The following is a 13,408-nucleotide window of genomic DNA, read 5'->3' on the forward strand; positions in this document are numbered from 1 at the left end:
AAATTGATATTACCATTGAGTGATAATACTTGTAATAGGCAATAGTTTCTTAAGCTACTATAAAAAAATATTAAATTATCATGTAAAAATTAAACTTTATTAAAAGCAACTTCATGTTTTTATTAAATATGTTTACAGGTACACTTTTTATAATTTTTTTGACTAAAATTTTAAATCAAGTAAGTGAACTTAGAAGGGTAATTACGGAAGGTTTTTATTTTATAATTTAAGCATAAATGTTTCAACAAATACCTCAACCTAAATACTGTATTTTAAAATTTAAACAAAGATCTATTCTTGAAGACTCTTTTTTCATAAAAACTTAATTATGTAATAATTTTTAACCGTTTTTCTTAACATATTTTCTTTGAAGTTTTTTTTCCAGCATTTAATTTTTTTTTGGAATTGTGAAATTGTCAAGTTAAAAAAATATTTTTTTCTATCTAGGAAACTAATTAAATACCTGGCCTTGTTTTTTAATACGAACCCTCTCTCCATTTTTGTTATGTTATTACGTATAAAATAAAATAATGAAATAAGCAAAAAGTTACTATTTAAAAAAATAAAACGAATTTCAGCCATTAATATTTATTGACGACAATATTGGGCGAAATTGTTTATCTTTGTTGCTGAATTTGAAGAAGTTGGTTGAGTCCACCACCACCTCCGCCTCCGAGGATTGGGGTGAATGTGTTACCACCACCTTGGATTGGGGCTGGAAGGACTGGACGTGGGTTTGAAACAACCGGACCTGGAAGGACTGGGCGTGGGTTTGAAACAACTGGACCTGGAAGGACTGGACCTACGATTGGGTTGATTACTGGGGTGGGGGTGTCGCCTCCCTTGCAGCCGAAGTAAAATGGAATGTAGTGGGCTAAATTATTTTTTTATATTGTTATCAAGTTTTGTTTAAAGTAATGTTGAAAATCTTATTGTTAAAAGATGGATTTGAATTTTTTTTTTCTTTTGATTTTTATTTTTCTGTATACTATTCAGTAAAATTTTAAATACCAAAAAAAATTTAGACTTACATAGAAAAAACTTAGAGTGATTCTTTTTTCTTATAAACTAAAATTAGTTTTAATTTATAAAAAGCATGTATATTTAAAACTATTTTTTGATAGGCCAACTATGACATACTTCGATTTAACATTATTAAGTTTTTATTTGTTAATTGTACTTAAATACAATCATAGACAATGAAAATTTTGAGACCAAGTACTTTTTTACAAATAAAATACGTTTTTCAATAAATATAAACACTGATATTTTATGTATAACACATATATTCTAATAACAATAATTTGCACAGTACTTTTGTTTATTGAACTAACATATGTTTCTCAGTGTTAAACAATTAATCTTAGTTCACGAAGCTCTGCTAAAAAAAAATAGAGGATAAAAAAGATGAATAATTGTATTTACTAAAATATAATCAACAACTAAAATAGATAAATAACTAACAGTTGATATAATATATGTTAGCAGAGCTATGTGGAAGTGTGTTAGTTGTTTAATACAGAGAAACATGTGTTAGTTGAGATAATAACTGTGAAATTATTGTTATTATAACATATTCCAACGAACTTGCTTCGTTAGGATCTGCATAAACAAACTATTACCTAGTTATCTTGAATATTTTTGTAACATGTACACTTTTTTTATACTATTGTTTTTATTTATACCTTTGCGGTGGATGCTGACACAGGAGCTAGCATGAACCTTGTGAATCACAGGTTTGATGACAAAACCTTAAAAAAAAATAAAACATTTACAACCTTCAAACTTATATTACATGTACATATTATTGATTTTATAATGAAAACAAATTAAGTATTTTTTAGGTAAATAAGTGAATCATATTTTTAATTTTTAGAATTAATCTGTTTTACCACAAAATCTTATTTAAAGCAACTATTAAGTTTGATTGTAAAAACTTTTAAATACTTTGTAGCTTAAAATCAAAGTTTAGATTTATATTTGACTTATTAACAACAACAAAAATAACAAATAACTTTAGTCAAAAATTATACCACAGTATATGTATACTATGTTATCTGAGTTTAATGTATTTATCTGAGTTTTAAAAAGTTTTCGATTAGAACTATTAGTAAATTCTTTTAATGTTGTTTGAAGTATATCGAAATTGAAATTAAGTATATATCTAGAATAAATTTAAAACAAGTTAGATATTAATGAATTACTGAGACTTTATAGTATACTTAATACAAACTAAAAAACTAAGTACTTTTTGAACAATCAACAAACTTATTTCACATGGTTTTATTCAATTAAAATGGTCAAATTAATTGTTATTGCTAAAAGAGTATAACCAACTTTTTTAAATTATATAATGTTTATAACAAAACTAACTGTGTCCACATGGTAAAGTGGCACAAAGAGCAGAAGCCAAAATAGTCAGAAATACAAAAACTGTCTTCATCTTATTATTTGATGATTGTTGCTTAGTGACAGAGGTTTATTTTGTCATAACAACGCAATAAGTACCACTTAAATTTGTCGTTTTTACTTCATATTGTATTTATAGTTAATTTGAATATCGTTTTAAGATATCAAAAACATTTTTTTGCTATAATAAAAAAAATAAATTAATTATACTTTCAAGACACTTTTTTTAGAGTAATTTTTTTATTTACAATAATTATTATATTTAAAGAAACTACTTTTATAGCTTTTGTAAGATATTTAACTTTTTTAAACTTCCGGTTTAACATTACTCTCATTTGTTTTTATAAGATGCATTCAATTTTATATGTTAAGTGTTATTAAGTGGTCAGAAGTTGACCAACTGAAACTATACATTTATTTAAATTTGTAAAACGATTGTTTTTATAAGCAAATTTCCAATTAAAAATATTTCATAAAGTTTTGAAGTGTTTTTTTTTACTTTAAGTACCAGCCTATAAAAATATATATTGTTGAAAATCGATAAAATACTTTGTGACAAATTTTTAAAACAACTTTGTATTTTGATGCAAAAAAAAACTGAATGACTGTTTTTATCTTTCCATAAATATTTTATCAAATCCTAAAAGCTTACGTTAGATACTCTATACGTAAAAAACTGATCTCAATCGATACAACTTATTTTTGTTCATAGTTGTGTAGTTTTGAAAAACCATAAACGCTCTATAATCTTTTTTAAGTAGGGTACTGCTATGTTCTTAAACTTTAGTATTCTATCTGTGTTTATTAAATATAAATGGCCAATTTGCAAAAACTCATTGCGTAATTTTAGAAACCTTTTAAAGTCAATTTTAGTAAAAGTTTTTTTCAGTTGTGTTTAAAAAACAGCAACATTTATTAAGAATCCAAATTACAAAAATTTAAGTAAGTTTGATATTGAACACAATATGTCTACTAATATGCTCCTACGTAGTATTTAACACTCTGAAAGAAAATTTAAAACTAAATTAAATCGCGTGTTTTTAAAAGTTTTAAACTAAATAGTTTCAAGTAAGGAACTTAAGTAATTTAAATTTTTAATAAACTTAAATATAGTTTTAACTGTACATTTGGAGTGGAACTGATACTACACCAACATAAATGCTTGAAAATAATAAAAAGAAGTTTCTAGTGTAAATACGAGTTTGTTGCATAATTTTTGCACCCAATGAGGAATTGTAACGTAACCATGTTGGCTTTTAGCTTAAGGCAGGTTGTTCAGTAGATTGCAAATATTTACAGTCAATAGCGACCCCTGACGTTTATTTTTTTAAATATAAATATGGTTAAAACCAGTAATTTTTCGTGTTGTGTTGAAAAACCCTCTGCAAAGCCAATAAAAATGCCATGTAGCAGGATCTCCATGGAGAAAAGATACTCAGCAGCAGAGTTACACAGCTGATACTGCAGAATCTGTTGAAATGACATTACTATAAAACAAACCGCCTACAAGGTCCGAACATTTTAGATAATATATTGCACCACAAGGAAGGTTTGTCACCAGTGTTAAAGACTCATCCTTGTACAATCTTTACTCAGGGTTTGAAACCCGAAGCCTTAGTTTCTTCTAAAAGTGAACCTATATACATATGTATTATTTGAATATTAGTTTTTTATATAATAGTCAATTACCAATAAAATTAAAATATAAAACAGTAAAATACAGCATATGTTTATTGATTAAAACAAATTTCTAAGTTACTAAATAAGATTCCTTTACAAATATTTTTTTAATCTTATTTCAATTTAAATTAAAAGTGTTAGTTACTTATATTTTTATTCAAACTACTTATACCACATAATTTATGGTCTTACCTTTGTTAAAAGTTTTGTGAACTAAGTGCCAAACCTGGCAAAAAGTCTAAATATAAATCAAATGAACTTTTAACTATTTTTTAAATAAGTACTAAAATTTTTTTAATTTATATCAAAGCAAAACTAGATTTTTAAGTAAAAACGTTATTAGTAACGATAAAAACAAGAATGGTAAATTTAAAAAAAAGTATACTTAGTACGAAGCATAGTTGCTAGTAATAATTGAACAAATCTGTTATAGCATAATAACTTTTTTAGCTTTACAAGATTGTTCAGAATTATGTTTTCAATGCACAGACAAGCTCTTAAAACTTTATTTCCTGAACAAAGTTGGAGAACACTATAATATATTTGTCCTTATTCTACGAGTTAAAAATATGTTTTTTTAAGCAGAACTGTAGTAGAATACACCTTATAGAAAAAATATTGGTGTATTTGATTGAAAAATTAAACTAAAATTGTAACTTTTTTTAGGTACTGAACGTTTGCTTTTATTAAATAAAAACTATTAAATTTTATTGAAAAAAAGTTAATTTAATTTTAAAGAAATCTGCCATATATTAGAACCATATGCACTTAAGTTATCAATTACATAATAATTAAAACAACTCAAAAAATTAATGCATGTTGTATTGTTTTAAAGTATATTAAAACTAAGTATCTACAAAAAAAAAAATTAAATTAATTTATTATCTTTACTTAGTTGTGTTAAAAACAAATTACTTCGATTAGCAACAATAATTTAGTAGTTTGTTAAACATGTATATTAAAACACATTCATTGAAGTTATTTGTCATGTATTAAACAAACTTTTAAAAATATAAGTGGTATACAGGAAAGTGGTAATTAAACAACTTTTAATATTTTTATAATATCAAGTAGAAACGACAAACGTAAGTGGCACTTATTGCGTTGTTATGACAACATGGGTATATAAACCCCTGTCACTAAGCAACAATCATCAAATAATAAGATGAAGACAGTTTTTGTATTTCTGACTATTTTGGCTTCTGCCCTTTGTGCCACTGTGCCATGCGGATGGAGTGAGTTTATAAATTAATATTTTTTTTATTAGTAGATTTAGATTATATATAAACTTTTCTTTTCAAGCTAGGTATTACTTACCCGTTTTTATCTAAATGTAGACTATTTTTGCTTCTTGTTTAGTTCTGCAGATAATTAATTATTTGTGAGCGACTGAAAACAAAAATAAGTTTATATGTGTAAGTAAATGTTCGGTTTTAATTGATATCTTCAACATTTTATTATTTCTTATTGTATACACTGAAAACCAAAACTATTTATTTTCAATAAAAAATGTATTAATGACACTTTTTGCATATATATTCAAATTATTTAGGGCTTCAATATCAAAGATTGACAAGTCATACAAATACAATACTTTCTAGCTTTAGCTGATTTTTATTAAATAGTTTTTTTGATTCGGTAAACAGTCTTTTTGAATTGTTAAGGATAAGTAATAAGTTTATAAAATAAATCACTTTCCAGCTATATATCAAACATAAAGTAAATCAATAAACTTAGTCTAATATTCAGACAGAAACAATAAGCTTTATCAAAATATAAAAGCAAAAATCTAATGTATATAGACCTTAACTTAACATTTACATTAACTTAAGAATATTTGCTATGTTTTGAATACAGTTTTCATAAATAGTTGTTTTTAAGTTATAACTTACTTTTTGTCGACTCTTTAAACTTAAAACGTACAAAAAAAAATGATTTTTTGTTTTTGATCAAGCTTACAACATAATATATTTTGAGAGCATCATTTACTGCAAGTAAACGAATATATATAGATATATATATATAATATTTGACTTTAACGATCATATAAAACATTATTGGAACATCAATATTGTACAGGTTTTCGCATCAAAGCTCATTTAAATATTAATATTTTACAGCTTTCCACGTTTCAAAACCAAAAGTTCACGCAAAGTCCTCATCAAGTCAATGTTCCAGCTTTAAAGGTTTGTTAAAGTAGATAGCTAGTATTAAAATAATTTTTTATAATCTATATACTGCTATATATTATTAGAGTCTGTGTTAGTGACAAACGTTTATTTTATTTAAAAAATAATAATCTATTGTTGAGCTAATTAACTTTGACTAAAATGTATTTATTTTTCAAAAAACTAATTTAAGAAGTTAATAATTTTTACTACAATGGTTTTATTTAAAATACTTGTGTAGCCCAGTATGGCTAAAATAGACTCTTTGATATAATTACTTTGTATTTAATAAAATTACTTTGAACTAAACATTAAATTTCAGTAATAAGTTAGAGTGTTTCAAATTAAATAATAAAAACATTTATCCAAACTATTTTACACTTAAACGTTTTTATATCAATTACAATAAAAATTATTTCTAGAATAATGACTAGTAGAAATTACAAAAGTGGTAAATAACAAAATTCCCTTTTACGAAACTAATATAAATTTACAGTCGAGCACCACTTCACTTTCGCACCTTGCAAAGGAGGTAAAACCCCAACTCCAGTAGCAGGTCCAGTTATTTCAAACCCAATTGTTTCAAACCCAGGTGGGGGTGTCTCATTCACCCCAATTAGACGCGTCGGCGGCGGAGGCGGCGGTGGACTCAACGAAATGATCTTCCAACAAAGATAAACAACTTCGCCCAATATTGAACTTTTTCGTTCATTATGTCGTCAATAAATATTAATGACTGAAACTTCGTTTTATATTTAATCTAGTAACACTTTTTTCTGGTTTCATCATTTTTTAAGCTTATCAATTATATATCAAATTAATAATAAAAAGTAAAGTTAGACAGCCTAAAAAACAATTCAAATTGCTATTATAGATTAAGTACTGACAAAAACACACACACCGTGGGGCACCCAGGACCGTTGGATTTTGAGTCCAACGTTCTACCGACTGAACTAGCTGGACGCTTGTACATAGAGTGATTGTGACGTTTACATAATTTAAAAAGTGCGAGTGTCAACGTCATTAGACAATCAATACGTTATAATTTTTAAGTCTCATTAATTACGAACATAGTAACAGATGTATTAAATTTAGTCAATCACATGTTATCCAAGTTTTAAGTTAATGTATTAACGAAATGTTTTAAAATCATTTTTCTTATACAATTAAAGTATATTATGGTAAACAGTTACTGCTTTTTCTGACTACTAATAATGTTATATTTTCTTTCTTAGAATTACTTTTGTCAAAGAATTTAACATGGTTTTTATAAATATTTTCCAAAAAACATATACTTTAAGTATTTAAAATTTTTCAATAATAATAACTTAGATATATTTGTGCAAAGTGTTATTGTTTAATTACTACTAACACGGTGTTAGAGATAACAGTTCAAAATAAATTTTCAACTTCAGTTTATAAAGTCAAATAAATATAAGTATCAAGTAAATATGAATTGCAGTTTGTTGTTTTCAATTAGTATGATTGTTGCTAATAAGTTTTATAAATTTCAAACTTATTAAACGACAATCATATTTTTTAAAAACCATGTTTTTTTTAAACTGTTTAAAATTAATCTAAAGCTAACTCTATCTCGCAACCTTTTCTTTGTTTTATTTGAAACAACATATTTACCTGTTAACTATTATTATTTGATATACAGTTTTAGAGTTTCAAAGGTAATAAAAATAATATTTTTTTAATTGCAAGACTTTTGCAAGAATAGTTATAAAGTTTAAAAACAATTTTATTTTAATGAAGCTATTAGATTAGTTAAGAAAGTTTTAAACAGTTGTTTAGTTATTAAGTTTATACAATATTGAGAGTAGTTATTAAACTTTGACAAACATAGCTGATAATAATGATTTTATTTTTATTTAAAATTAACTACACTCAGTCATTTTTTTAAAAGTCAATTCAATTGAAATGATGAAAATAACTAAAAACAAAAGTTAAAATGACAGATTCTCATAAAAGAATAATAGTTACACTATACTTTAATATTAAAACACATAACTTACAAAAAAAAAAACTACATAGAAACATTTTATGCAGAGTTGCACACCGAAATAGTCTAATAAATGCATAATTAATCGTTTGTAGTGTTTTGTTTCCAATTAGCATGGTTGTTGCTAATAAGTTTTTTAAATAGCAAACTTATCAGACAACAATCATATTTTTTAGAAACTAGTAAAGTTTTTTTTCTAGATTAATACAAAACTCTTATTTGCATGTAGTCCGTCAAAACAAACTCCATCAAAATTTGTTTTGTAGAGATACATTTATCACAACGCATGAAAAAACTAATAATTTTTAATATAATTTTATATACTAAATGTAGATTGCTGTTTTCTACTAACATGATTGGCATATAAATGGTTTTTAATACTTCTGAACCATTTATAGGACAATCATATTAGTCAAAAACAATTTTTATTTAGTAAAGTGTTTAGAAGTTTTTACCAAGACATAACAAAACTTCCAACAGTATTAAAAATTTTTTGATGATGTTAAACTCCGACAAATATGATTAATGTAAATGATTTAGTGTTCTACTATTATCTTAAATCATTTATTATCAATCATTTTTTTAAAAGCTAATTTGTAATTATTTAAAAAAGTTTTTTGTTAAATCTCTGAAGTAAAACTTGATTCAGCAATTTAAGTAAATCTCAAATTAAAAGATATCAGTAAAAAAGTTCATCAAAAAACATTTTTCTTGTAAAAAGTACACTTTTCTACAATAACTAAAACAAAAACTTTCAATAATAACTATGTTCTCTTATACAAAGAACTAATTTATATACATAAACTATAAACAAAAAGCTTTGTATCTCTATTTTTAATAAAAAAATTCACAAAAACTAATAAAAAAAAACTTTTTTTGTGTTGCTTAAGTATCCTTTGTTGTTTTTGTCTTAAAAAAACTGTAATATTAACAAAGAAATTTTATATTTTGTAAGAGTACTGTAAAACGGTATGTGATTAAATTTATCTCTAATTTTTGTTATTTACTTTGTGCTTTTGTTCAATAACTTATCATACACTTTAGTTAAATAAAGCTGTAACAATTATAAAGCTTAAGTAGATTTTGTTAAACGAAATTCTAATGACACCTTTAAATAATTTAACAAATGTCAGCCTTCTAAAGTAGTCGTTTAATTTCAGTTAAAATCTATTTTTTAACCCATTTTTATAAAAAAAAAACACCCAATACAAAAGTATGTACAAGAAATTAAATATTTCTAACTCTTAAGTGATTATTTAAATTTAAATACTCATGCTTTAATCCAATTTACGTATACAAATATCAAAATGCATGTTCTTTTTTGTGCTATAAAACCAAAAACATTTTCATTTTCTGTTTAATTCTTCAACCTATTAAGGCTTAAAAGAAAGTAACTACACACATATTTAAATAATAATATAGTAAATTTCTGAAGACAAACTATAAATATACAAGCTTTCCAAATTTTCTACACAAAAACCAGTTATTAATGATATCGAAGGTTTTTATATAGCAAAATGTAATGAAACTTTTATGATTGACTAGATTTATTCAAATCCATATAATTTTTCATTATATCTTTATTGAACATTTCTGTACTATCTAACAGCAATAAACTTTTGTTAATATAAAATATATCATTGGTAATTTTGTTATTTGAAGTATATTTATTTGTTTATTTTTTGAAAAACATAACTTTATTTTGTGTTCATATAAATTGAAATGACTCCAATTAAGGTTAAATAGAAAAATTAACCGTTAATGGGAGTCATTTTATTTTACATGAACAAGTTTATAAAGTTCACAAAAACTTTTGTAATTTAGATGACAAAAACAATTACAAGTAGTTTTGTATACAACTGAAAATAAATGAAAACAGTAAAGGTTGGTTTAATTATCACAACCTTTTATTGGCTTCATTATATTTCAATTAAACGAATTAATATATAAACATGAAAACAAATAATAAGTTTTAAAGATTTCAGATGATTAATACAATTTTATGGAAAACTTGAAATTTTACAGCATTGAATAAATGCAGAGTTATCACAAATTTAAGCAAATTTGTTTTATCTACATACTTTATTGTAGAACATATTTAACTAAAAAGTAATGACTGCAGCAAATGGTTATTTTTTAGATTATTATAAACCATTTATTGGAGTCATTATTTTCTATTTGAATATTTCGTTGATAACAAAGCATACTTTGCAAGCAAAAGTGTTTATAAGACCGATTTAAAAAAATTGCATCATGAAAAACATAATCTCCAAGTTAAAAAGTTTTACAAAAATTTTATTCAAGAAAAAATGGGTGACACTTAAAACAAGTAAAATAAAATTAAAACAAGTGTTTTATATCTGGTTACACAAAACCTGAACGTCACAAAATTTTAGCCACGCCACACAACTTCAGACACGTCACAAAATTTCAGCCACGTTACAAACAAAAGTGAAACGTCATCAAAACAAAGCAAAATAATCAAGACATGCCAAAATTACAACACGGAAATATAAAGCCACAAGTAAAATTATACAAGTCGTTGTTTTCAACTTTTAATGTATTCACCTGAAACTTAATGACTTCAATAAAGGTTGATTTTGAAATACAACAACCTTTTATTTGAGTCATTATGTTTCAAATAAACTTTTTTTTTATTTAACATATCAACTTATTCTTATATAAAAAAATAACTAAATTTAATTTTTGCTTACTTAGTTTTCTGAAAGTATTACTAAAACTTTTGATAAAACATAATTACATTTTTATGCTAGTTCTTATAGTTTTTTATTAAGTTAGCAACAAGATTCTAATAAACAAGTTTTGCTTAACTGGTAAAATTTAAATAAATTGTTTTTTCTAAAAAAATTTCAGAACTACGTTTTTGAACAAACAATTTACTAACTTAATTAAGTTTACACTAAAAACGACTTCTATAGCTATTTTTTTGGCATATACTCTTTCAAAACTTTAACTTTCTATGCTTTATTTAAAAATATATTTTCTTTTTATAGTTGATTAACATAATATTATGTTTTTTATGCTTATTTTACCAATCGTTCTTAACTTTAAAGTTTTTTATTTTAATCCTAAATAAATTGTGTTTAACTAACTTTGAAATATTTAAACTAGGCAATAGATCTGAAACTATTCCTTCTAAAAAAACAATTTTTCTATGACTATAAATTTGCATAAGTCTAACAACTTTCATAAATTATCTCATTTAAACAAGCATCTAATAACTTTACAAGTTATTTGTACGGATAACTATGCATTGTAACTTGGTTTATTCTGTAACCCTTTTTATACATGGCTGAAAGTGGAAATAATTAAAAGATTAAAAATTACATAATTACACATAACTAGTTCTTAATTAAATCATATAAGCTTAATTTATGTTATTTAATTATATTTTAAGTTAATTAAAACTTTTGTTAAATGAGTTAATTAAAACTAAAAACACTTGTCGCTATTTAGCAATAAGTTAATTTTCCACTTCATTATTAGTTTTATTATAAATTAAGTATAAGTTTTATGAGTGTTTAACTTAATTAAAAATAATAAACTTAAACATTTGTAAGTAATTATCTAAATGAAATACTAAAACTTTATTAGCTTCCTTATTTGTTAATTAAATTGTTAAGTACAAACAAATTATGAGCACGTATGGCTTAAAATTTTAAAACTAAACTTTTTAGCTCTTTTTCAATTACAATAAACTTTTTCTATATAAAAAAGTAAAAGTTGTGCCCTAGAAATTATAAAACTCCAAAAACAAAATTTTAGTACGATTAACATTCATAAGACAAAAAACTAGTGTTTTATTCACACTTCTAATGATTATTAAACGCAGTAATAGAATAAACCAAGTAAAGATTTATAAAAAAAGTAAAATCATTTGTTTTTTATTTATCTATGAAACTTTAACTTTATCTTAGAGCAAATTTTAAAAGTATTTGAGCTTTTTTAGAAGAAATTACTACGGTAAACATCATTAGACAATAGAAATAACTTACATTAGACTTTATTAAATAAAAATTAAAACTTGAGTGAATATAGTAATTATATAAAAGTGCTACACACATTGGCAAATAAAAATAAAAAACCATATCTAATTTTTTTGGAACTTTTGAAGTTTGATTTCAACAAGCTTTATAAAAACTGGTTCTTAGTAAACCTTTTAAAATTAGTTTAGCATTTTAACCAAATGTCCTAAAAATGTATTTGTTCTTTAAGTAGCTATAGTTTAAAATTTTATTAGTGAATAGTTTAAAGTACTAATTTATACACAACTGCTTATAAAATATTACTTGCAAATATTTCACCAATGGTTCAGAAAATAAAAATGTTGATTAGATTTTACAATTAATATCAAAAAACTTATCTAAGATAAGACAATGATGAAAAAATCTATTTTAGTGTTCTGAAACTTACAAGGCTTAATTTCAAAATTTAGTAAAACATTTTTCAACACGTTTGTATTTCGTTTTTTTTTTGTAAGGTACTTTAAATTTACAAAATTTTTGTTTAAAAAATAAAAACTTTGCACATTTATACTAAAAGTTCAGTTAAGAAGCATATAAACTTGATAAAAAATTATCAATTTTCTATAATTTTTTTAGTATTTAGCACTTTTTTATAGAGTTGTATAATAAATAGTCTGACATTAAAAAAAATTATAAGCATACATTGTATTTCTTATTATAAAAAACTTTTGAACTTTTTTTTTTTATTCGGTAGTGTTAAAAGAAACTTAAAAAAAAACGTTGAAAGAAAAGTTAGAAGAAAACTGAAAAACGCTTATCAGCAAAAAATATTTTACTTTAAAAAAATAGTATTTTATAATGTATCTACTTCAATTTATGTATACTGTAATAGTAGCATACTTACTTAAGTTTGCAAGTTTAAAGTAAAATATTAAATGTTTGTAATAATATTGTGGTGCTTTAATTGTAAATATTTTTGCTTATAACAACAAAAGATGTTTTCTTATTTTTTAAGTAACCTTTAGCTTTGTTAAAATAACTATTTGAAAAAACTGTCAATTATGTTTCATTGTGTTTGATTAATAAATTATTTACGTTTATATTTTCTTTTATAGCACAAGACGCTGGTAACAAGTTTTATTAAAACTAAACTATTT

General features: G+C 23.8%; 2 protein-coding genes across 3 annotated transcripts; one reads left to right on the plus strand and one right to left on the minus strand.

The window, feature by feature from the left end:
- Positions 1-604: 604 nt before the first annotated feature.
- Positions 605-2,447, minus strand: LOC145840828 (uncharacterized). Of its 2 annotated transcripts, XM_082948167.1 has the most exons (4): positions 2,374-2,447; positions 1,686-1,751; positions 788-874; positions 605-751 (listed from the first exon to the last, which is right to left on the minus strand). In XM_082948167.1, the coding sequence occupies exons 1-4, from the start codon at positions 2,441-2,443 to the stop codon at positions 618-620; spliced, it is 357 nt and encodes a 118-aa protein (XP_082804293.1). In that variant the 5' UTR covers positions 2,444-2,447; the 3' UTR covers positions 605-617. The 2 variants fall into 2 exon arrangements, with proteins under 2 accessions (XP_082804293.1, XP_082804292.1); XM_082948166.1 differs by having other exon boundaries at positions 605-874.
- Positions 2,448-5,246: 2,799 nt separating this feature from the next.
- On the plus strand, positions 5,247-6,999 carry LOC145840534 (uncharacterized). Its single transcript, XM_082947827.1, has 3 exons — positions 5,247-5,324; positions 6,210-6,275; positions 6,754-6,999. The coding sequence occupies exons 1-3, from the start codon at positions 5,255-5,257 to the stop codon at positions 6,933-6,935; spliced, it is 318 nt and encodes a 105-aa protein (XP_082803953.1). The 5' UTR covers positions 5,247-5,254; the 3' UTR covers positions 6,936-6,999.
- Positions 7,000-13,408: the final 6,409 nt, after the last annotated feature.

Source organism: Thalia democratica, chromosome 7 (genome assembly GCF_965202585.1).
Source record: "Thalia democratica chromosome 7, ktThaDemo2.hap1.1, whole genome shotgun sequence".
Classification (NCBI taxonomy): domain Eukaryota; kingdom Metazoa; phylum Chordata; class Thaliacea; order Salpida; family Salpidae; genus Thalia; species Thalia democratica.

Bases quoted from the DNA above. Each gene is read 5' to 3' on its own strand.
- LOC145840828 (XM_082948166.1), bottom strand. From the start codon at position 2,443: ATGAAGACAGTTTTTGTATTTCTGACTATTTTGGCTTCTGCTCTTTGT. The intron at 1,752-2,373 runs GTTAGTTTTGTT...TTTTTTTTTAAG, and splicing joins CACTTTACCATGTGGACACA to GTTTTGTCATCAAACCTGTG. The intron at 875-1,685 runs GTATAAATAAAA...AAAATAATTTAG, and splicing joins TGTCAGCATCCACCGCAAAG to CCCACTACATTCCATTTTAC.
- LOC145840534 (XM_082947827.1), top strand. From the start codon at position 5,255: ATGAAGACAGTTTTTGTATTTCTGACTATTTTGGCTTCTGCCCTTTGT. The intron at 5,325-6,209 runs GTGAGTTTATAA...AATATTTTACAG, and splicing joins CACTGTGCCATGCGGATGGA to CTTTCCACGTTTCAAAACCA. The intron at 6,276-6,753 runs GTTTGTTAAAGT...ATAAATTTACAG, and splicing joins TCAATGTTCCAGCTTTAAAG to TCGAGCACCACTTCACTTTC.